We start from the raw sequence: 26,736 nt of genomic DNA on the forward strand, positions 1-26,736 counted from the left end.
ATCTGCTATAATTTTTCAGATATTCACTTGCGTGCTGAGCTTTCTTCTCCATCTTTCGATTTCAACAACTGTAAATGGGCAATTACAGTTGTTTGCGGTAGATAAAGAATTCTTTGAATTAAAGTGTTTTTTATTGTGTTATTTCATAACATTTTATCCCACACTCTAAGCCTCTTAATTGGTTTGAGGTATTCTCTCATATATATATATAAAGATTTTAACTAATTTAATAAATAAATTGAAAAAAAAACAGATATCTCCGGCTGCACCGAAGGTATAATACCCTTCAAAAGTGCTTTTTTTTATAGCTAAAAAGGGTATATACCGGGTGTATCGGTTTTAGTGAAAATGAAATACCAAATTTATGTTATCTTACTCCCTCAAGTTGTACTCGCTTCTGAAAAGTTCGGAGAAGCTTGGCTTGTTAACTTTGCTATTGAGATAAATACAGACTTCTTAAGTAGAAGTTATAGGTAGTGCAGCAATAAAAGACGTGAGTGTTATCCAACGGCAAGAAAAACAATTTTCTCGGCGATGAATTTTTCCGGTCATTTGCAATGATGTCTTCAAACAAATATTTTTTGACACATGGTAAGACCTTAATTTTAACATATCGTCACCTTAAATGCAAAATAACGTATCATCGAAAAAATCGAAATTGAGTATCCCATTGATTACGATTCACTACTTCAATTTACATACATAATATTACATATGTCCAACATTTTCAGGTTCTGCGCTCATATATGAAGCACTTTTAACTTAATATTAAATTTTTTTTTCACTCTTGTTCCATTTTATTTCGTGTTTCATTCATGCCACTGTAAATTTTCAAAAATGTTGTTACGTTATTTTGCATTTTAGGTGACGATATGTATACCTAGGCACCAATTTGATTCTTTTTTTGAATAACTTCCATAACTTCATATTTCGAAGAGAAATATTAAAGTCTTTTAGAAAATGACACTAAGAGATTGAGTACATGATGTACATTTATTGATTTCATGTATATGTCTTGAAAGACGGCGCTTCAGCCATAATTCTAAGGAAAGTTTACCTGAATTTCTTCATATTCATGGGCTTACAAGGGATGTTCTCTGGTCACTTAAGCAATGTTGTTGCACCAAAAATGTTCTGAGAAATGAAATAAGCTTAAAAGTATGAACTTAGTCGACGCTCATAATTTAATAATATAATTTAAATGTATGCCGTCTGCGAGGTGGAAAACAACTTATGTCTAAACAAACATTGTCATTCCCATAAATGGTTAGTAGAATATTTTTTGCTACCAGAAAAACAAGTCTCTATCAGTGAGATCACATTATTTCCAATGTCGTTTTACTGTTACTAAATTGACGATTTATTTAGCATAGTTAGAATAGTACGATTAAGGAACACAACTTTGCCGAAATGGTGCCTTCACGTTATGTCATCTCTTACTCCTAACTCATTTATATCTATAACAATATAGCGATCTCCAAACTCTCAGAACACTTTATACCACATCCATCGGTCAATATATGAGCTATCTTAATGAAACTCAGAGGTTATTTGTATTTAATAATATAACCCTTCTCCAAGCCCTCATAGCCCATATACAACTTATAAAGAGATTTTCTAACTTCAGGTTGACCTTATACCATATATAATAAATTACTTCGGAAAAGATGGCAATACAGTGTGCTGAAGGATGCATTTAAAATATTCGCATTGCTATGCCGATTCAAAACGAATAATCTCTTTACCCTTTTGAGAACACGAAATTTACATAGCATTCTTTAAGAGTTGTTCAATTGTTTAATTTTCATAAAAGACTGGAATAATAGTTATAATCGTTCGGTGCATTTCTGCCGTGAAATCGGTTTGGTGAGAATAAAATTATCATTCAATAGAGGCTTTGTACTTGTATGGGTCGAAACAGCAACAAAGTTCGTCCAAATATCCGTGCAGAGATGTCGATAACACCTTACTACAAATAACTATACAGTCTTAACCAAATTTCTTTGTACCTTGCAGATATATATATATTTTTTTTTTTTTTTTGAGAAGACGATAATGCTGAAGATTTAATATTTGGTTTGCAACAGTTTTGTTGTTATTGTACTTGTAGTTTGGAGTGCGAATATAAATTTAGTCTGCATAAAAAGTTTAGTAGTGGTCAAATTCATACATATGTTTATTTGTCCACTAGAGGTATTACACATTTTATTTCAATTTTATTGCTATTATCTCACCAAACACAATATCACGTAATTGACGTTAAATTTCACTTATTACGCTTAATTAGCTAGCACAATTCAGTACAATGGTACTCGTTTTCGTCACAGCGGCACACTCACTCACATACGAGTACATAATTAGACGCATCAAATGTCTTTTCGAGTCTTTTCGAATGTTTTACATTTCAGATTGTTGCGAAACGTGTTTACACCTTTTACAACACGAAATCGAGAAAAGTAAAAAACCAGAAATGGTTTGAGAAAATCTTGAGGAACACAACACGTCATTGTCACAAGACAAATTTCATTTGATGGACAAGTAAATTGAGTTAATTTAATGGTGTTACGAAACAAATAAGCAAAAGCTTTAGCTGCACAAAAAAAAACCGTAGGGAATCAGACGGCGATCAGCAAGTGACTTGTTGCTTAATACGCTCGCACACACACACCCATAATGTCCGAGTTATTTCCGCCTGCGCATGGACAGAAGGGTGTGCCGTAGCGCTTATCTAAGCCTGGCTGATCTCGCATGGCCAAGTCAGTCCGCGCGTTATGCTGCCAATCAATTTGTCTATATACGTCTGTATATATTTACGTATGCTTGGTCGACAAATGATCATGTAAACAATGGTTGTTCATAACTTTAGTGTTATTGTTATAATTGCATGTCGCCTGCGAACTGTCGCTGTGGGGAAAGTGTGCAGAATGCTTGAAACGCTTGGGACGGGAAATTAATGGTGAAAAACACCCGCACAGTGAGCAAACTGATCGATTGCAATGTTGCGTGTCAGACAATGTGCGACAATAATTTATGTCTGCTTACCACATTTATGTTTGCCATATGCGACAAGTTGCAGCCCGCGGTGTCAGCTATTGAAATCAGCATTGAAAATGAGTCAAATCAGTAACGGAGTAATAAATAATAAATTGTTATGAAACAATAAACGGTATGAGGTGGCAATATATTGTGGTAGCCCTCGTAATAGCGTGATATTTAAATAAGATATGTATGACAATATATTTCCCACTTCTTGCCACACGAAATAAAGGCATAAGTGTTAGAAATAAAATGATATATGCTTGTACTCTGAATGGGGTATATTAAGTTTATGATGATAAGATACATTCCTGCCATAAGTTTTGTTACAAGTTCAGACCGTTATTAAAATTAAATTACAATATATTTTTGAAGAGAATAATTTATTTAGTATTAGTTTTAATTATGCTCCTCGAAACAAAGACTGTTTGACTCTCGCTTAATTTCGAGGTTAACGTTTTTTCTTGCTTTTATAACTTTTTATTCAAAAAAATTGCTAATCAAAATATTTTGTGACAGCAAAAAATAATTCAATCAAATACTTGTTTTGTTTACCGTAATTTATAAAATGAACCATAATTTTCTCAATATTTAACTGGGTATAAAATTTTCCTATACAGTGAAGCAGATAGAGTTGTTTCCCTGGTGCCCTGCTGTAGGCATTTCCTGCAGTCCCAGCCATCTGTCAGTCCCATCTTGCGGGTGTGTGTCACCACCAGACAGTGACCAGTTAGTATTCCCATCTTGTTCCTATAGTCTCTTCTATCGACTGCCAATAGGAATTTTGTGTACTTCCGATGTAACGTTTCGCACATGACTTTCGCAGTTTTGCACCCTGGTACCTGGTTTTTTCACCATGCTTCTGTCGATATCATCATACAGACAATGCATGGGTTTCCCAATGTTGATCACGATTTCGGATGTTGGCCATACACCATTTTCGTCCACTATGTCATTGCCCTCGTTGTCTTTGTGACCTGACACCCAGTAGAAGTGGAGTTGCTTACTTCTGGCTTCCCAAGGCACTTCTGATCGAAATGCAATACTCAGATTGATTGAGCGTTGATTGCTGGTTGGTAGTTCTTATAATTCAAGTAAACATATGGCTGATGGCGAAGAACTGAAGGATTTCAGATTGTAGCTAAGCTAAATTGTGTCTTCTTTCAAAGTGTTGTCCCTTTAAATTAAAAGGAATTACTTTACCATCCAAATTATTGCAACGAAAACAGCAAAAGTAGAAAAATAGAACATTAAAGCATAGGAAATTAGTGATTAGCTAAATTTCAATTGTAAGTACCACTTACCGCAATATGTATTACATTTATTATACTTTTTTGTTATTTTTATTATACATATATAAAATACTTCCTGATTTTTATTATGTCTAATTAGCGATTAAAACAATTTAATTGTCGGCCGATGTATCCGTCGCACTTGTAAACAATTCATATACATTCGCTCGGACTCGTATTTCATTACTAGCGGTTAGTGCCTAACTGAGTAAATACCCGTAACAACATTACGCAACTTAACTGCCAAAAAAACTGCACGAAAATTGTCCCTCACCAAAATATATGTAGACAAACTTTCATGCTCGCATATACATATGTACTTACGAGTATATATACATCTTCATAGATATAGGACTGGTGTATTGGTTCTTCACCAAAAACAAAAAAAAAAAAGACTTTTCTAATATAAAAAAATTGGCCATGCTTTTAATACGAAATTCAGAATAAATAAATAAATCCCATATTTTTCAGAAGTAACACTGTTTGCGAGTCGGATATTTTTGATTGTTTCTGACTATATTTGGGTTGCTAAAACTGAAAATAATAATGAAAGTTGTTTACCTCGTAGGATTTTTTGTATTATAACCGAGGAGTGTAGAGTTTGACCGCCACCATTTTCAAAAACGATAAAAATACATTTACGTGATTGTAATTTTTTGACTAAAATTCATAATCAGCACCTCAAATATACCACAAATCGCTTAGTAAATCAGTCGAAAATTTTTTCTTCAGCTTTGTTGAGTATTGCCTTCTTCACGCCTTAAGTTGCTATAACCTTTTAAAACAACATCTTAATAGAAGAGCGAGTAAATTACAAAGCGTAAAAGTGTTTTCACCTGTTTATGTTCATAGAAAACTTCCTCAGTTATACTCACTTTGAGTTTTCGTATATTGCTTTAGTGTGCTCACAATTAACCAAAGTTCCTTGATGCCTTAGCACTACCAGACCTGGAATCTGTCCCGAAATCCGAATTGAAAGTGTAATGAAAAGCACTTATGGTCTTCCAAGATAAAAGAGAAGCTTGCTGTGACACGTTCGAAACTCTCTTCTAGGTTATTTTCCCTTCTCATTTTAGGGAATGTCATTGGTGGGATTTTAAAAGTATATGAACAAAACTCTTAACTTCATGTTCTTTTTTAGGAAGATTTTTATCCCTATAAGTCTCCTATATTCATGTTCCCTGTTTAGAGTTTTTCATATCTATACATATGTCGTTTTTTAAGAATGCTGTTTTGACAAAATGTCTTCTAGTAGATAATTTTTTAAGTTTCGTATACGATGAGAAGACCTAAATCATTGAAGCCCACCTTTCTTTTGCGGCAATAGCGGAATCCCCTTGAACTTTAAAACATTTTTGTTTTCTCTGTCATGAAGTTGATTTTTTGGGAATATTTTTAATCTCTCTAATATAAGGTACATATATAGATCGGTCGATTGTAGAAAATCGGCTCAATACGATTCCTCTTTCTAGTTGCCTTAATTTTGCTAGCGCTACCTTTATTTGGGTTGAGAACATAATTATCTGAATTGAGTTGTTATTTGGATAAGAAATATGGGTAATTATTAGAGAGGGTCAAAAAAGGAACATTTTTCGAACGATAGAAGATAGAAAATAGGTACTTAGACACCTCAAAGAAAGGCTACCCAAGCGTAAGCTTTTAATTTTAATGGGAAAGTCCTCGGCTTTTTAGATAGAAATATTTAGCATATGTAGTTGCTACAATCTACGACGCGAATAAAGATGGTAATTTGACTCGATATCTTCAAGAATCCTAAGGCAATAGGACAATCTTCGAATAAATTGTTCTGATCAGCCATATTAATATATGTGACCTGGTCTATGGAAAGGGGGCTTAGGTGTCAAAAAATCCAAAAAATCAATTTTCACTTTTTAGTTGATTCGGATGGAAGATGAGATTTTTAACATTAATTTGTTTTTTAATTTTTTTTTTCGCACGTTAGCCCCCTTTTCGTAGACCAGGTCACATATATATCCGATCAAAGTTCTTATACGAAATTTTTGTATTTATGAAGAATATTATAGTTTTTTCTTATTATACTCTTGCAACATATTGCTACAGAGTATAACGGTTTTGATTTATTATCGTTTTATTGTCTTGATCTAATGATGGATCCAAGTAAATTGGAATAGGTTCGTCGAAAAAGGCTTTCTGGCACTCCAATTTCATTTAAGATGAAGTTTTTGTTTGTTTGCAAGAATTAAACGATCACCGATGAAGTAAAGATTTGATATTTTAAGTGGCAAAAACACAGTTTTTTATGAAACAATCCAATAACTTGGAAAACACTATATTTAATTTGTTGATTTGTGTGTCGAGTTTAATTATAAATTAAATTTAAATAAATTAAATTATAATATGTATTTCAAAAAAGTTTTAAGCAATTATTTTTTATTATGCTAAATCGGGTACATATTATTAACGAGTTTTACAAAGTTTTTCGTAATCAAAAATTATTTGCAAACCAGCCAATTAATGCAGCACAAGTTTAGCAATATTTCCGCAACATAAATAATCCAGAATACGAGTAAGTCCATAAGACAACATTTCAGAGCAAACATTTTTACGTCAAAAACTATGTCGTCACATAAATATACATACATACATACACACGAATGTGCACTCGAATGTAAAAACATCGCGCATGCGCAAAAGTCATCGTCACACAGCTGAGTGTTTTTGCTAGATTTTTCGAGGACGAACTTATATTTTATGACATGCCGCTGGCTGATTTTTATAGGCTTCCGCGCTGTTGCCTAATTGCCACACCAGACAGGCATACCTACTTTGTACGCGAGCTGGTTGAATCGAGTGCTTGCAACATTTTACGACTTTGTCAACAACTCCAACGCAGAATTACGGCTTCAGCGAAAAATCAAGCTAATTTTAATGTACACTTTAGCACCTGCATTTCCACACACTCAAACATACTAGGCACGTCTATATTCATACATATGTTTGGAAGTGCATATATAAGTATGTATGTATTTGTGTTTGCGCAGGCGCTTGCGCTGATTTGGCGATTGCGCAGTGTTCATCTGTTGGCCAACCTCTTTTTCGCTGTGATTTATTTGCATTTATTTTGACTGTGTCAACTTTCAAGGCGACACAAGCAATGAGAAACGCGCCGGCGCCGCCACTTTGGTCTCCCCACTTAAACAACTCTTAATAGTCTAAAGTGTATTTTTGGCTCTAGTGCGTGTGTGGGTATGCGTGAGTGGCACTGCAATTGATTGCAACTGAAGTGGGCAGGTGGGCGTAAATGGCTCTTTTAATTTAACTTTCTTACTTTTGCGCCTCTCGGTCATTTACACACGCCAATTGATTGCCACACAAATGGGCCATTTGTCTTTTTCAACCACAACGGTATGTTGCAGTTTTCAACAAGCACGATTTTTAAGCTAAGCCGTTATGTACGTCCAAATATGTGCAATAAACATTCGAAAAAATCTTGCTTGGGCAAAGTACATTCTTATTACCATTGCCTTATTTTGAAAGTAAATTTTAGCAAACGGATTTAATTTCATCTCAAACTTAGTTCTCCCTTACTATATTGCTGATGTTTCTAATTTGGCGATGTCATAAATACTGGTACACTGAAAAATTTACGTCACATGAAGGCGTATGAACATTTATTTTTTATTAATTTATGCAATGGTTACAAGCTTTAGAAAAAACTATTCAAAATTACTTCCATTTACCTTCCAGCACGACTTCTGTAGGGGGGAATTAACCATTCCACGGACAAGAGCTCACTTTATGAGCTCAATATTTTAATGTCGAGTTAAGCAAACCATGCCTTCTAATATGGACCATATGGACCACAGCTTGCCATTCATTAGTTGCAGTCTGGACTACGAGCTGGGCAATCTCTTAATTCTTTGATATGAAGACTGAAACGTTGTTTTAGAGCCACAGTTGCCTTGCCAGCATCTGCTGTTGGGCTTTCCAAGGTTTATTGGCAAACATTGATTGGTTAAGAGGTTACAAGGCGATCAGCTGATATACTTCGCAAAATATTTTCCTACTTTTCTCACAAAATGTAGGTTTGTTACGCCATCGTGGCACACTAACCACCATATCAAACGCGGTATTTTGACCGCTTTGAGCCCTTAGGTTGAGTTCGGGTGTTTCTCTGGATGACCGAGCATACTCGCTATTGTTTTTTTTAATAAACAATACATGTACATGATAATAGACCAAAGGTCGCGGTACATTCCCCATCTTCATTCATTCATGTATTTAGGAACATTTTATTTACAAAGACTACTACCGCATGTTGGAATATTTCTGCTTCACCACTTTAAAAGTTCTGCAAAAACCACCAAAAAAATATTTTACCACAATCAAACGATGTTTGACAAGTGTACGCATACCCCTCCATACATAGGACCTGCTTTCGACGCCTTTTCGGACAGACAAAGAAAAACTGTCCACCAGCGGTCTCTCTCTCAACAGGCCATGGATAAGTCTTAGAAGCAGTGTCTAGCAAATGGTTGCCTGTTTGTTTTTATAAAACTGGACATGGCGCAACCACATCTCTAGAAGAACGCAGAGCAGTATAGAGAGTGGTATATAATCATTTGCTTGTCACTAGTATTTCAAGAAATAAGGTGAGCCAACCGCCGAAGACGAATCACTCTTCACCACGTCAATTCTAGCTCTCACACATGGACTGGAACAACTGCATTTTTGAGCACTCAAAACAACGATAACGATCTTAATGGAGAACATTTTGAAAAACAAAAAATCAATTTTCGCTGATTAAAATTTGTTTTTGTTCTCGAATCCCGAAATCGAAAAGGCAACATACGTAAATAACCAACTCTCTCTTTTATAAATTATTACTTTATCAGATAATTAATTCAAAACTCAAATATAGGTATTTTTCATTTATACCTTAGAGCTTCTACATAATAATATATGTCCAACTACAAAGTTAAAACAATATTCTCACACAAAAAATATTTTTCTAAGAAAGCTCGCTGATTACTGCATAAAGAGTGAAGTAAACGTGATATCATACAAGCAAGCGTAGTAAACACGAAAAGCAACGGATTAGCGACACAACTGTTGATCAACTGCAGATCAGCCACTGAGATTACTAAGCTTGTAAATGCCAGTCACCGTTGTTGCAGTCAATATTTCTACATAAACATACGCTTCACACTAAAGCTAACTGGTCAATCAATTGAAGTTATCGGCACATTTGTCCATTGCATATCTAGAAACATCGCATCTCCATCCTTTTGCTCACATGGGAAGCGCGAGCGATGCAATGCAAACTGAACAATCAATAAACGAGCATGCATCGCTTCCTGTAAACTACTTGCTGCGCATAAAAGAAATATATTACATATGAAATTTGTACCGCCATATTGACTACTCGTTTTTCTAACCTAACTCTTATGCTTCGCATACATACCTAAGCAAGCACCTGCGACAGGTTTTCGCGCATGCGCTTAAGCCACGTACGCTCAGTATGCCATTTCGTTACTACGAGTACGACAACTCGCATTCATGCTGGAAATTGTGGCACTAGTGTGACCTAGTCCCCGCCGACAGCACGACAAGTTGCCTTGCCAATCCCATTCAATCCACTACAAATCTGTGGCAAGTTTGTCATCTAAATAGTCGCACTAACTCATCTTTATTCTATTGGCACACTTTAGCCACACAACAACACCACAACGACAAGCACTATCCGTTATTGTATATGCTTGTCCACATTTTTCCGCCTGCGGTTTCATTCCACTTCATATTTCTACTGGTGGCTTTGTTCGTTTTCTTCGCCAGCAATGCTGGAGCACGCGAGGCTATAACATTGCATCCCGTCCTATCCGCACGCTCAATGTCACGTCTACGCTATGTAAGTACTACGGTACTTCATGTGGTATTCACTGTCGATGCGCGTCGAACCTGTTCAACTCGCCTGTTGGCTGCTGTGACTCGTTCGCTTTATTCTACGGCCTTCTCTATCTTTACATGTGTGTATTTGATAATTTATGCGTTGGGAAAATGTCGACCGCCCGGTAGTTGCTGCATAAATTAACAGGCATTTCTTTGTACAAACACAATTTATGATATCGATTTGTTTGCAGCCGCGAAGCCAAGCAAACAACGGAAATCATTTACTGTTGTTGTATTTATGATTTTCTTTTCAACACACATTGATACACGACTGATCACTTTTAACACGACAAACTGTGGGCGTTAAAGACATTTTCACATGACTTGTTAATCCCAGCGACAAGGTAATCTCTATGTCAAGGCTTTGCTATAATCCATATATGTACGTACTCTATGTACTTATTCCATATCCATCCATTAAGAACAAGTATCGTTCGACACCCACGATTTACCAACCGCAAAATTTGTTCGTTTATTTGACTACATAATATCTCGACGTAATAAACCAATATGTCGTATCAGTTATGTGCAAAGATGTGCGGAGACATTTTTAAAGGTGTGGTATAAGTTAGGTTATGTTAGGGAACGCAACTGATTCACGTGGATGCTTGCCATAACCATAGGTCGAACCAATTTCTTCTTCTGTGGTTGGTATGTAGTAGCAAAATAACTGTTTTACTTTTATATAGCTATGTATGTAAAAAAGAACAAAAGTAAATACTACTTGAAAAATTCATAAAGTGTTAAGAAGGCCGATTTTTTTAAATCGATTTTGGTAAATTTTTGGTTTTTCTAAATAAACTAAAAACAAGTATACAAATTTTTCTTAAAGATACTTAACTGATCTTAGCCGGACTTTGGCATTTCTACTTCCCAAGCAAAATTTAATAACATTCGATTGTATGCACAAAATGGCGGGGCCCGACTCAATTGCTTACGATAGTGGTCGATAATAATAGTATTTGGGTACACTGATATCAAGAGATTCATGCTATTATAGATACGTAATAGGAAAGTTAGCCCCAGGCTTCTCTTCATCTTGGTTAAGTTTCGCGAAGGTTTAGGTTTTTAAACAAATATGAATTCGATCAAATTTCTTCTTTTTTTTTTTTTTTTTTTGAAAACTACAGATGAACATTTAATAGAAGATCAATTTAAACACTGGTCGACTACTTTTTAGCTAGTTAGTGAACAAGAGAATTGAAATCATTCATCATGACGAGTTTCAGTTATTAACGGCTCAAACTGAAGTTCAAGTATTTTTCAGTGAAGTTCAGGCATTTTAGTGTTTGTATATTATTTTTAGTATTATTTTAATATATACAGAGAAGACACTCACAAAACTTCAAGTTAATCGGTTGAACTAATAATCTTGAAAAACATTATTATTTTTTACTGGCGCTCGCATGGCTTACGCTTAGCGCCCCTGTCGTTTCTTCTTTTCGCAATTTGACTCGACTTCGAGATTTCAAGTGCGGCCAGGTTCTTCTCCGCCTGTTCTCTCAAACGGCGTGGAGGTCCTCCTCTTCCCTTGCTTCATCATAAGGGAGTCTCTTATCCTACGCTGTTATTTTCTGAAGAGGGATGATTCGCCTTCTTCTTTCTTTAGCACGCCTTCAAACAGATTTTTTTTGGCTACCCAGAGAATACTAGGTCTAAGACCGAAAGTCGTGAGCTGCTTAGGCCATATTTAAAAGCATCACAATTGACTCACTTTGGCCAACTTCTGCACATGACTCCATCCTCCTTCCGAAACACATAGTATGTATGAGAAATACGCGTTGAATGTTTCGGGAAAAATACGCCCAGTGTCAACCGGCCCAACCAGTTTGGATGTCGTATACAAAATAGCTTTGTACATAACCATCGGCAAATAATTAAATTTTGACAAATCCCCTTTAAAATATAATATTAGCTTCGAAATTACAAAAAAAAAAAAAAATGAAATTTATATATCTCACGTTGATTTCTCAAATTATACTGATCAGGAAGCAATTGTGGCTGTTAGGAAATATTTTCCAGCCATCATGAATTCGGATATACTATAAATTCGTATCACAGGGTAATTTTGGTGGTAGTTTACTTTTAGTTGACTTCAAATTGTATTCGGAATAAACTTTCCGATTCTAGATTTATTCAATCCGAACCAGATTTTATAATCCAACGACCTTTTCAAGGGCAAGGGGTTGATTTGCTGGTATATTATATGTATATATATGAGGTGCTTAAAGGAGTCATAATTAGTCTCCAAAGATCTTTATGCCATAAAATTATAGAAATACCTTTATGTTCGCTTACTAATTTTATATAGTTAGATGGTATGGTTTGGTTGTATTCCAGGAATACTAATATAAAGCAAAGGTCTTGTTTCCACTTATCGACATGAGCAGTGTCAAAGCGTGGAATTAAACTAGACTATCCCGTGAAGCTCTAAAAGAAATATTTACAGTTTGTTTATATGTGTCTTATATATACTTTTTATAAAGGAATGAACTTTGACTAATATACTTAGAACTCTTGAAACTAATTGCTTGGACTCTAAATCTCGAAATTGCAGCTAAAGAATTTTCACTAAAGAAGTCAACACCAACTTCTGCGCCAGTTGATTTCGAAATCGACTCAAAAACTTCAAGCTAATGAAATGCTAATTGTTTTTCCTCAAAAGTATTGCATCAACACCGACTTGGCAGTTGCACAAGCATATGCCACAAGACCTATGTCCACAACGCAAGCAGTTCACAGTTCACATTACGAAATGAAATATGACATTTGCTGGCTGGAATGCGTGTGTTTATGAGAATATGAGAATTAAATGCGGGTTTCTTCTGCTACGCATTGCGAGCAGTCAGTCTGTCAGCTAGCGGCTTGTCGCTTTTAAGCCAATTCTAGACCGCACTTGCTAAGCCCAGCGCTGAACGCGTGTCAACGACATATTAACCCAATTCTTGTTAGAAGCCGAGAGAAACCAAACTGTCCAAACAAAGCGCGTTCATTGTTTTATATTTTATTTTTTTTTTTATTGTTTTTGATTTTTGTTCAATTGGTGCGCTTGGCTTTAAGTGCTACTTGTGTGCGTCACTGTCACTTGAAATCTGGCTTAAGTATACAAACTGTGCTTTGGAAATTTCCTCACTCATTTTCACTTGGTTCCAATTAGAATGCCATTACATTCACTGGGCAGGAAAGCTGCAATTGCGCAGCACTTCAACTGTCTTGTCTGTCTGCGGCGAAAATGTGAAATTAATTTTATGCTTTGCTCTTAACGCCAACGGATGGCTTACGATGATAGCGAGGAAGCTCATCTGCTGCTTTGTCATTAAGCGTTTGCTAAGCTATAAGTAAATTCATTGTGAGCTCATTTGGGGTATTCATTCTTATGGCACTCTCGCTCGAAATTCAATTGGCATTACACTGAGCAACATAAATTGAATGCTTATGGGGTAGAAAATTATAAAAAGTTTGACCAAGTAAGGCTTTTTTCTCATCGGACGCCTCAACGTGAGTTTTTGGTGGATATATGTCAAAATTTCGGGCGTCAAAAAATGAGAAATCGCCCATGCAAGTCAAAAGGTATGACTTAAGGATGATTTTCAAATATTCTTCGGCAAATTCTAAAGGTCTTATAGACATCTTGACGTTAACCCAAGAAATTCAATATAACCAAGTACCTCAGGTCTAAGGAGTACTAAATTAAACAATTGGCAACCCTTTCATACCTCTATCAAACAAAAATAATAACGACTCTCCAGTTTGTTTGAGACTTGCTGATTCATTGGTATACAAATTCTTCGATTAGATATCTCTTCTTCATAAATATATCAAATATAGTCAAGATAAGTGGCATTTAACTCCAATCTTGTTGACCAGTGTCCATATTGCGCGCGCAAAATTGTTTGCTTATTCACTTTGTACCGCAAAGGTATCTAATTCACTGCTTTTATTAACAATTTTTCTGATTTTTATACGCTTTGTTTTTGCTAGTGTACTTTTATATATTTTTCTATTACTTTTTACTTTTTTCATTCACTTCATCTATGTAATGATGGCAACTTTCAAGATTTGCAGCTCGCCCTCCTTTCACCAAAATAAGTTAAAAAAAGGAAAACAGCAAAAAATTAAATTTTATAGCACCTGCAAATAATTTAACGAGCATTAGTGGCACATATGTATCTTATGCATACGTATGTACATGCATACAAAATATATCACAAATGTATATTTATATGAATATCGTATACTTATATGTATATATATGGTACGTTTATGAAATTCCAAGAAAATAGATAGGGCAAGTTGTGTATATATGAACATTTATTCCAAATTTTACTTAAGGTTATAGTACCAAACATAGTACGTATATATGTACAAAAGTAGCCTGAAATGAAATATTAAACTGTTCACGAAACATGTCTGTTTATAACTAAAAGCGAAGTAGTTGCTAAAACATCATCATTGTAACAATTGTTTTGAGAGTTGATTGACAAAGAGAGCACTATTATGTCAGCTTTTCAGAATTTCCTTTCAATAATCTTTATGCACCCGGACCGAATTCAAATTTTTTCAGCAAATATAAGTCAAACCGGCTAGAGAATCTATTTAGAATTAATAATTTCTTTCGAACTGTCAACATGATCGATCAGATTGGTGGCATTTCGATTCGGAGACAATTTATCTTAATGAATTCTCCTATGCTGGACTCTAGTACTATAGATAACCATATTTGTGGCTAAACGTTCATCCAGCAGGGTGAATGCCAGGACTCTGTAATGGAGTCTCTCTTCTACCAGGAATTCCACACCCAATTTGTGCTCCTTTATATAGGCACTGTAGTCAACGCCACAAGGTAATACTCCCCTCAGTCTTTATCCCGTTTATCGCACTTCTTGGGCGGCGATGGTGTCAGCCTTTATTCTTACGAGAGCATCAAACAGCTGGGCACAGGTGGATTGGTCTTAAAACGTAATCCTTAATACGTTTACAGTGGTCGCCTTCAAAGGGGGTTCTCTCAGCGTACAACCCTGGTTGGGGGAGTTTCGCCTTCTCATTGCAGCTCGTCTCATCCAGATGATAATTGGTCTATGAGCGGAAGTCGTGAGCTGCTTGGACCATATTTGAAAAAAATTTTAATTTTTTTGGATCTATCGTATTTCGATATAAAGTTGCTGATTTTCCTTACAATCCGAATTTTCTTTTTTTCATACTATTTCTATACCTTTTCTATGTCTGTGGGTCTGCTTTGGTGCCACAATCCTATATCGATCATTTAAACATTAAGCTCGAATGATCAATCAGTATACAAAAGCTCCCTTCCTCAAACACAACTAAACCTGTACTCTAATGCATAGCATAGCCAATGACTTACTGACCTATTGTCTTTGTGTTCGTTACTTGGGCACATTTGTATGTTGGCAAATTGTTTTCTTTTCTTTCTTTTTGGTCATTATAATGTAGATTGTGAACAAATAGTGGTGCTTATTGCGTCATATTAGGCAAATGCGGCGTGATCGTATCAGATTTATAGTATTTCATCAATTGTAAAATTCGATCAAAATCAAATGAAGTATACAACGTAATTGTGACCTGAATATGTATACTTTTACTCCATCAGGTAATATTGTACAATTATGTGCGTTATCTATAACTTAGTGAGCGCTTAGTTAAATGGTTGACGATATGTGTATATTATGGGTGAATTTTATCAGAAAATATACAGTTGGCGTATCAAGTATCGACAAAGCTGGACGATCAAGTAGAAAGTGGTAAGTGAAGTCGTCCAACAATAACTAGCAAAAATATAGGGGACCACTGATCAGCTTCCAGGGTGACAATATTTAGGAAAAAACCTGTTCCTTGCGTTAACAAATTCACTATATAGGCAAGCCTTATCAAAAAGTAGAACTATGTTTTTCGTTTTTTGTCAATAGATGTCGTTGCCGTCGTATATATCCAGTGCTATCAACCACATAGTGTTTGAAAGATGAGATTTTAAGCTTTATTTAACCAAAAATTAAAATCGGGGAAGGTGAAAAAGGTGTTACAGCTGTTCAAAAATTTGTGAAAATAATGAAGAAATTCGCTATGTTTTAACATTTTTGTATAAAAATGGTAAGAATGCCACGCAAGCCACCAATGAAATTTGTGAGGTTTACGGAAACATTGCTGTATCAGTTCGTGTAGCGCAACAATTGTTCGCGTGCTTCCGTTCTGGAAATTTCGAAGTGAAAGATGCACCTCGTTCTACAGAGCAATTGAGGTCTTCCCACTTTTTTCGCTTATATGTTATCTATGTATTTACTTCTTTATCTTCTCTTCACTGAAATTAATTTCAAATTTACTTTTACTTTTTTACAGATAACGTAAACCCAACAACCTTAAGACTAATGAATCATTAGTTTTGTGAATTCCAGACAAAAAAGTATCCGCCTGCGCGACAGCATCGCACACGCCCCGCAAAACAATAAAGATCTAAACACCAGACAAACTCAAAGCCGTCAAAATGACGACAAAACCAGCAACAGTAGCGCTGGGCATTAGTGGCCGCCTTGGTGGTAAAACCAACACTAACAACAACCATAACAACACTGCCTCATTTACCGCACGCCCCGCACATATCACACAAGCATCGCCGACCGTGGCGAAACGTGGACACATCCGGTCCGCGTCGCTGGAGAACGGCAATTCCTTCACAGCCAAGAACACACTCGGTTTGCCTGTGGCAACAGCACGCGAACAGCAACAACAACAGCAGCAGCAACAGATAAACATAATGAGTCACACCGGCACGCTGAAGTCGCGCAATGAACAAAAGCGCATGCGCGCTCAGAAATTCGGCAGCCACAGCAGTTTGGATCAGGATGCGTTGCCCAGCAGTGCAGGACGAACTAAATTTCAGAATATTCGCCAAATATTTGAAATAACCAAAAAGCGAACATTCGGTGGCGGTAGCGGAGGTGGCGGAAGTGGTAGCGGTACTGCGAAGACCGGCGATGCAGATAAAATGTCTGCCAGCACCAACAGTATCAGCAACAGTCAAGCGCAGCCCAACTGCGTTGATAATCAACGTTTGAACACACAACCGCCTGTCGCAACAACCACAACAACAACACACGGCACCACCCCCAGCGCCGCACCTGCACTAATGTCGACCTCGATGCCGAGTCTACAGCTGCGCCAACACACCCAAGCCTCCTATCAGCAACATCAGCAATTGGTGCGTAAACCCACGCCAACGCTGACGCTGATGGGTGCCAACGGAAGCGGAAATCGCAGCAGTTACTCGGAAATGAGCGATCGGCTGAGCATAGCGGAGAGTGTAGGCGGCAGCAGTGGCAGTTGCATGTCTGGCAGCTTCACTAATATGGCTGGCAATGCGCTGGATGCGAAACAGAAACTGCGCTTGCAACAACAATTACAGCAGCAGCAACAGCTGGTGCAACAACAACAGCAGCAGCTGCAGCAACAGCACCTGCAGGCGCAGCGCCAGCACTCACAGCCCGCAATGGGTCAGTTGGCGCACCTACATCAGCAACAACAAATGCAGCAGCAACAACAACAACAAATGCAGCAACCACAACTGCAATTGCAGCAAATGCAACAGCAACCGCAGTCACATCCACAGCAACAACAACAACAACTGCAATTACAACAAATGCAACAGCAGCAACGCAGTTCCGGCGACATATCACACTTGCAACACATTTCAACGGCAGCACCAGGTCAAACTGCAACAACAACAACAACGAATGGCAGTGTCAGCGTTGGAGAAACCGGCGAGCAGGTTTGTAACTAGATTTCACACCCATTAAGCACATTCACACACATACACACATACACACATACATACATATACCATATAACTAACCAAACATCGGCGCAGTCAAATTTCGCCTCACTCGCGCTCTATGGAGTCGTCGTGTGCGCTGTTTGCAAATAAATCTTGGGTGTGTCAGTGTCACTAAACAACTACAACAACAACTACAACAACAACTACAACAACAGCATTAGCCTCCGCAGCCGGCTTCGCTCATTCATGGCCGTTCCCAGTGGCACCGTTCGGCGAGCGTAGATTGTTGAGTCTGTCAGTCGGTCGCTGGGGCGCTGGGTCGAGTTTGCTTTCAACTATTTTATTCCACTTCATTTGTCTACATTTATAGCTTTTGCTTAGTCATTCAGTTTTCCGCGAACTGCTAATACCTTTTGCATTTACTTTTCCTCTTTCTCTTCTCTTTTTCTATCGCAGCAGTCAAAACCATCAGCAGCGCTTGCAACAATAACAACAGCAGCTGCACCAGCGATGTCTGTGATGACATCGTATGAGAATCTCTTGCGTCCCATCGCCTTCAAGCCAATCCCCTTCGAGCCGGACTATAGCTTACAGCACGGTCGTTATGTTGCCGGCGATGTGACTGCAACGACAACAACAGCGGCAGCGGCGACGACGACAAATGTGGCGACGGCGGTTGTGGGCGATCGTTATGGATCTACGCCATCTCTGGCAGCGGCTCAGGGTTCGAACAATATGCGTTTTGGCAGTAAGTAATTAATGATCGGGCAAACTATTGATTGGTGATGGGTTCGGTTCATTAGGTGCGCTTATGTTGTGTTTGATTTGCAACGACAACGGCGTGTGGTTGTGTTTGATTGCATTTGGTTTTGTCCCAAATATCTTAAGTGCAATTGTATTTATTTGACCATTTCTTACAATAAGACCATTAGATGCTGCAGTTAATCTGTAGATTAACCGTGGTCATTATAATGATGACAGCACTTTCTCAAATTCTGCTTGATTATCACGCTTGCTCTGCTTCAAATATGGTGCATTCTAATCCTAATTCCTACAAGTTGGTTACTATTTTCTCTGATTTATGACACGGTGCGTCTCAATACTTAGGCATTAGATGACTGATGTGTACATAATTCCACGCTTCCCAATAATTTTTGTCATGCAGGCCATTTGGATAAACGTGGATTGAACTACGAAATGAATTTATGGTACCATCTTTCAGCCATTATCACATATCGGTACACAAATTATATACAATATAGCTTTGTACGTATGTCTGTATATAACGAGGCAGTCTCTCAGTTTATGAGATATCCATCTGAAATCTTGTCCCCGTATTTTTCTCACCAAGATGGTGCACATTTATCGGAACAACCGATATCGGACCATGATAGCATGTAGCTGCCATATATACTAGAGTTTGTATGAAATACTATTTTATTTGACGAGATATATTCACCAAATTTGGAATAAATTCAAGATTGGTTGATTATAGCATATAGGTGCTATATAAACTGATCAATCAAAATAAAGTTCTTGCATGGAAACTTTTATTGTGAAGGGTTTTCCACCTTCGGTGCAACCGGATCATAATTTCGGCATCTTTTTACGAATAGCTTCCCACATCACGATGCATAACTTCCTTTTTGACAGTCAACGAACGCCAAAAGGTGGTTGGAGTGCATCACACCTCGATAATCGAAGAAAACAGTCAACATTACATTGATTTTTGATCTAATTTGACGTGGTTTTGGCCGATTAATGGTATATTTAAAAGTCGTAGGCATAGCTCCAAGTCTCAGCCCTGCTAATCACATGTTTTATGACATCCGGGCAGTCGGAAAATATTGTTTCACAGACGTTAACACGCTATTTTTCGAAAAAATTTTGTGAATATGGAACTAATCGCGCTTTCACTTTTCTTAGGCTCACATGATTATTCAAAATGGTTTTCAATGATCCTTCCGATATTCCAACTATGTCAGTAGACTGTTAATAGGTGACTCTGTTAATCGTCGACTCTGAAGCACTAACTCCTTTATTTCATTGGCGTGTTGATCATCAGTTGATGTTGTTGTGTGTCGTCATCAACGCGTTCCCGTCCCTTTTTGAATAATTTATAACAAACCAAAACACTTGCTCACTAGAAACATGTACCACCAAAGTAATTTTCCAACATTCTGAACGTTCAGATAGCAGAAATTTCATGCCGCACACAATTTAATGGAACTTCTATGCTAAATAATTCCACTCATCGTAAAAATCGCCGAAATCGCTTTGGGCATGAATTAGTGAAACCTCCTTGTGTACATATGTATGTATGTATACTCGGATATTTTCGTTTACATTAGCAACATTGCAACTAGCCCACTGCTTTGGCAAATGCGAGGGGTGTATAAGGAAGCATTTTTAATTACTACCAGCAATGTTTCGAAACTGCATAACCAACACGAAAATTCGGCTAAAGCGCCAAACATTTCGAAACAATTATTGCAATACTTTATTAATGATTACATGCTCATATGTAAACTTACAATTAAACTTAAGCTTAGACTTATAGCTTGTTATTTATGTGGCAGCGATTTTAAAAGCTTTGTCTTCTTCTTTTTCTTCGCGACTTTGCAGGCACGTCTGATTTGCGGCATGGCAGCGCCGGCGGTGGTAGCGGTGCTGGTGTTGGTGGTGGCAGCATTAGTGGTGTCGCTGCTGGCGGTGGTGTGCTCGGAGGAGGCATGGCCGTTGGCGCTTATTCAAGCAATAATTATTGCAACAGTCTCATGGCGCGCCGTCGTGGTTCCAGATCGTTGAAAATCAACGATAGCATGGAATCGATTCGGCATACACCGGATTCGGACGCGAATAGTCAAAGTAGCACAATGTAAGCCAAGGAAATTAAATTGAAATAGAAATCGCTAAAGCGCCAAAGCGCTAATAGAAACTTTTATATGCACTTAACTCATTTTAATGGCATTCACAGCAAATCGACGGGCAGCAGCGCACACAACAACAATGGCAACAACAGCCATGGTCTGCAGCAAAGCGCTTTGCTCGGCGGCACAAACAATTTCGGTTTCATTGGCGTGGGCAGCACAGCTGGCAGTGGTGGTGGCAACTCGAGTGGCAGCGCCGGCAATGGCAGTGGCAAGTATTTGCTGAGCGAACAGTGCGATATGACGCCTTCACCGTCCGACTCGGGCATATCGGACCTGGAAGCGGCGCTTAAGGATCGCGATTCGGAACTCTCCTATCTACGCCAAACAATGGAGCACAATGAGAAAGTAATATTCCGAGTACCTAATTTTTTAATTTACACACACATATACACACACACACACCGAATTTACAACCTGATTGATGCTAACTCAAAGGCGTTTTTTCTTTGTATTTTTGTGTGTTTTTAGGACAAAGAGAACTTCTGGGAGCAGGAGACAAAGCGTCTGAAGACGTTTTATGAGGCTCAGCAACGTGAATATTTATTGAAAATGAAGAAAATGGAGCAAATGCTGGCCATGCAACAATTTCAGTTCAAACAGCACAAGCTGCGGCATGCGGATCAATCGAATAAGCTGCGGGAGCAGGTGGCCGATTTGAAGAATGAAAATGAAATTCTGAGGTGAGTAATGGGATACTTTTTATTGAAAATATGTTAGAGGTGTGGGATATTTGGAAGGGTAGTAGTTAGAAGTATGGTGGTTTGTTAAGTACTTTATACCCAGAAGTTACAGTTTTTGCCACGAAGTTAATATTAGGTTGTCAAAAAAGTCATCGCATCGGGTCATGCTATACCTTTTTGGAAAGCTCATTTCACGCGCTAACACGTGTATGATTGATTGTCGTTCGTGAGTTATAGCGTCGCAAGCATGGAGCAAAATAAAAAGAAAATACGGCATATTTTACAGTACTACTACGATAAAGGCAAAAATGCATCTCAAGCCGCCAATAAAATTTGTGCAGTCTATGGACCCGATACAGTTTCCATTTCCACCACACAACGATGGTTTCAACGTCTTCGTTCTAGTGTAGAGGTGGTCGAAGATGCGTCACGCTCCGGAAGGCCTGTCGTCGAAAATTGCTATAAAATCGCGGAATTGGTCGAAAGAGACTGGCATAGTAGCAGCCGTAGTATCGGTCAAGAGCTGGGCATGAGTCATCAAAAAAAATTTTATAAACAATTGAAATACCGCAAGACTTTTTTGACAACCTATATATGAATATAATTGATTATTAAGATGAGCTGAGTCGATTTAGCCATATCCGCCTATCCCTCCGTTTGTCTGTTCATACGTGAATTAGTCCTTCCATTTTTGCGATAATTGCGCGCGTCTTTTTCTCAACAGGAAGCTGTCAGAACCGCTGATATCATACAAACTGAAAGATAGGAATCAAGTTTTCATTTTTATTTGTTCATGGCATCAGCGAATTTAGACTGATTTTAAGGAATCTTTAATAAAGTGTAATCCATTTCGAGGTTCCCTACTTTTTTAAAGATAAAACACAGAAACTTCTAATTTAATGGGAAATGTATATTATTATTCGAAAGATCATTCGTTGGGATTAATTTTTTGAAGATTACCTCTTTCAAATGTTGCCGCGACTACGCCTCAGATGGTCCATGCGTTGAGTCCAAATTTCGATAAATCGAAGTGGGATTGTACAAATAGACTTTAGACTTTACATATATCCCCACAGGAAAAATTCTAACGGTGTGGTATCACACGATCTTTAAGGCCAATCGACCGGCCCAAAATTAATAATTCTCTGAATAATAATCTGAATAGTAATTTCTGGGAAGTCGTCTTGTTGAAACCAAATGTCTTTTTTGATTTCTCGAATTTCTCTCTTAAATAGCACATACTTTAATGGGAAAGACAATAAACTTTCCATAATTATATACAACGTTTATTTTTTTTTTCTATCCTGTCCGCCAATTAAGAAAAATCGTAAAAATTAAAATCCGAGAAATCGCGCGTCAAAGTTTTCGCTTATTGCCCAAGCGCAAGCTCGGTCGCTATTCCCCTTCTGGCTTCGAAAATATTTCGAATTCCCATCTATAACTTTGGGGACATATTCTTWTTTAAAGAGATTTAAGCAAAAAAAAAAAATCGATTGTTCTAAGCTTCTAAAGCAGGCTCTCCACTTAAGTCATCTATTAACAAATAAGGTTGGGGTAAGTTCGGGTGCAACCGAACATTTTATACTCTTGCAACTTGTAAGAATTAAAGTCAAGCAAATACCTTATGGTGTAAAACCTCAACCAGAGGATCAGAATCCAAGCAATTTTATATATGCATATACTATATATGTATGTACATAGAACTCATACACTGACAGGCACATAAGGTTTGTTAGAAAAACGAAAACCAATATGTGTAGTATAAGGCAGTTAGGGTAGTACCGACCAGATGTTATCTATTTTTCTCAATGCCACATACTAAAAAACCAATCTTATTGTGTAAAGTCAGCCGGATGTTCGAAAACCTTGAAAATTAGTAATACGGGATCTAAGTCAAGTTTTCCCTCAATTTTATTCATTTATTCATTCATTTTAGACCCTAAGATACTCTGTTATGAGAAAACATGTTATCTGTTTTCCATTGAGCTAACAAACATATTGGGCGATATATGCAGAACAAAGTCACCTCGAAGTTAGAAAATCTTTATATTAAGTATGTGGGAGCTAAGGGAAGTATTGGTCCATTTCTGACCTACAGACATACCAGTATAAGAGAAGGATTATCCCTTAATTTTAATTATATATATCACATAGTGACCGACATTATCGATCAAAAGTGGACTATAGGTACCGGAGTCTAAATATTACCTAGGCCTTAAACAGTTATTATTGGATTTAAACGATTTTTATGAGATTCATCAAAAAGTAGGCGGTGCCACGCCCAACGTAAAATTTTTTTATACCATCTCGGTGGTAAAATTTAATGACTCTGGCGCTTTTAGTAGTTTTTAACGGTTCCGTTGTGTTTATATGGGGAGTGAGCGGGGTTATCTTCTAATTTTATTACTTTTCACACTATCGGTATCACTTCTTATAATATCTGCACACAGCAAATTTCGTTGTTGTAGCTTCAGTAGTTTAGGAGATACATATATACATTAAACTTATTAGAGAGCGTGGCCACTCCCACTTTTTCAAAATTTTTTACACACAGGCAGTCCGTTGCCACTACGACAGCCTGTACAAAATTACAGTTATATAATATATCTTAATTTAGTGCTTAGTTATGACACTTGAAATTGTTTCGGTTAATGGTGATTTGTGGGCGTGGCAGTGGTCCGATGACGCCCATCTACGAACTCACATGTTTTTTTTACTAAGAAACCCACATACCAAGTTTCATCAAGATAWCTCAATTTTTACTCAGGTTGCAGCTTGCACGGACGGACGGGCGGACAGACAGACAGTCAACCGGATTTCAACTTTTCTCGTCACCCTAATCATTTATATATACAATACTCTATATCTATCGTGTTTAGTTTGTATTATACTCTGCAGCTGAAAAACTTCTAAGACATCCACACTTACATTGGAGTGTACCAATATTTTCTCTTGTTGCAGAAGCACCAATGGCAGCTTGAAGAATTCCGAGCGTAATCTGAAAGACAGTGTCGCCTATATTGAAGAGCAATTGCGAGAATCGGAGAGCACAATTGCCGGCATTAAAGCGCAGTTAGAGGAGAGCGAATGGAAAGTTTGCGAGCGCAATGGCGAGCTGGCGCTGCTCAAATCGCAGCTCAAAGAAGCGAATGTGAGTAAATTTTGCGCTAAAGCAAGCTTTGTAAATAAAATATTTTCTGTTACGACGATGAAACCAATATTATTTTATTATTATTATTATAATTAGTATATTCCKTATTAAAAATTCCCACTTTTCCCACTCACAGGTCGAAATCACGCTGAAGGAACACGCCATCGTGCATCTGCGACACGAGAACAACAACGCCGAAACGCAAATCTACGAAAGTCTGCAGGAGAACCAGAAAATGACGAAACAGCAGAAGCAAGTCGAACAGCAGCAGGCGCGCACCGACAAGCAAGCCGAAAGCGAATTGAAGCAGCTGAACAAAATCATCATACTCAAGGATCAAGTGATACTGGCGCTCACCAATGAATTGGCCAAGCTGCGCAAAGAACTCTCCGATCTGGCGATCTTTCAAGAGTACGGCGAGGAGCCCTCCGGACGCTTCATACGCCTGAAGCAGCAATTGGACAACCTAACAGACATTTGCAATCGCACGCGCCGGCAAGCGCACAAGCCGGAAATCACGGCGGTCAATGGCGCCAAGGAAAAGGTCATCGACGACACCAACCTGGAGTTGATAATGAATTGTCTGAAGATCGCGCCGCCACTCGACGACACCGACGAGAGTGAAAATGAACGCGAACGTGCGCAAAGCAAGCAACGCGCCGAGAAGCGTTTGGCCAAAATGTCCGCTGACATACAGAATTTCGTCTACGGCGCACAAAATCTGCCCGACATAGCGATGAATCATCATCAGACGCATAAACCGCTCAAATACACCCAATCCAATCCGAACAAGCTGGAGGAGTCGACGCTGGACACGCTGATCGAAGAGTCGGCAAGCTACGCAGAGGAAATTGCAAAGCTGCGCAAACAGCTGGACGATGTGCGCGTCAATTTCGAGCTGGAGAAGCGTCAGTGGTGCGAGGAGCGCGAAAAGGTGCTGAACTACCAAAAACAACTGCAAGCGCACTACATCAATATGTATCAGAAGCTGCGCAGCTTGGAGGGTACCAATGAGATTTAACCACCCCACCACCCAGCGCCGGGAAGGCAACAACGCTGCAGTAGCTTTTTTTTTAGAAACACACACATTCATTTCATTTGCTTATTTATATAGTAGAAGCCGTAGTTAATTTGTTAATTGCCCACACTGTATGCATATATAGTTTAATTATTATATTGTTATTGTAATTTTAAAAATGTCCACTAACATACCACACACACATATGTACACTATATGTATGTATGTATTTGAGCATATTTAATGCAAAATATTTATTGAAAATGTTATATGCACTCAAAGCAAGAAAAATAACACAATTGCGAAAAGTACTATAAAATAATAATTTATAACAGTACTCCATATATGTGCATATATCTTAAGCGCACACATATAAATAAACGTTAATTTTCATAAAAAACCATTTTTTTCATTCAAAATCACCGAAATCGCACGCTGTGCACGTTTTCATATGGTTGTTGTTGTTGTAGTGGCAATCGCATCGCGCGCAGCGCTAAAATTCCTACTGAAATTCGGCTGGTGCACCAGGCGACCATAACCGTGCAGCAGGTCGCCCTGGCAAATTGCACTTTTAACTTCCGCTCGCGCAGCGGAAGTGCATGCTTTCAGGCGTTTCGCTGGCACAGGGCGACACAACATTTATATGAGTTTCACTAACAGCCGCTAGAGGGCGCAACATAAACTCGCTGAAAATGGTGCAGGTGTCGCTGTGCATCATTTTTTTGGCTTCCGCGCCGCTTTTAGGCGCACTAATACTAATGCAGCACGCGCGCGCATCCGGCTGCAGGCAATTTGTGGCAAATTTGTACTGAAATTTGGCTGCTGCACCAGGCGCGCATAATGGAGCAGCAGGTCGCCCGACCAAATTGCACTTTTGTTTTCCGCTCTAGCAGCGGAAGTGCATGCTTTTAG

General features: G+C 38.1%; 1 protein-coding gene across 1 annotated transcript in view; it reads left to right on the forward strand.

The window, feature by feature from the left end:
* Window positions 1-26,028, forward strand: part of LOC108977940 (uncharacterized protein DDB_G0283357-like) — a gene marked incomplete in the record, with an annotated part of 155,081 nt that extends 129,053 nt beyond the window's left edge. Inside the window, 7 exon segments of the mRNA XM_018947934.1 lie at window positions 16,611-18,036; window positions 18,499-18,790; window positions 20,668-20,920; window positions 21,020-21,320; window positions 21,444-21,655; window positions 24,617-24,806; window positions 24,943-26,028. Coding sequence (XP_018803479.1) covers window positions 16,756-18,036; window positions 18,499-18,790; window positions 20,668-20,920; window positions 21,020-21,320; window positions 21,444-21,655; window positions 24,617-24,806; window positions 24,943-25,827 — 3,414 coding nt within the window.
* Window positions 26,029-26,736: the final 708 nt, after the last annotated feature.

Source organism: Bactrocera latifrons, unplaced genomic scaffold (assembly GCF_001853355.1).
Source record: "Bactrocera latifrons isolate USDA-ARS-PBARC rearing strain unplaced genomic scaffold, ASM185335v1 scaffold_98, whole genome shotgun sequence".
NCBI lineage: Eukaryota > Metazoa > Arthropoda > Insecta > Diptera > Tephritidae > Bactrocera > Bactrocera latifrons.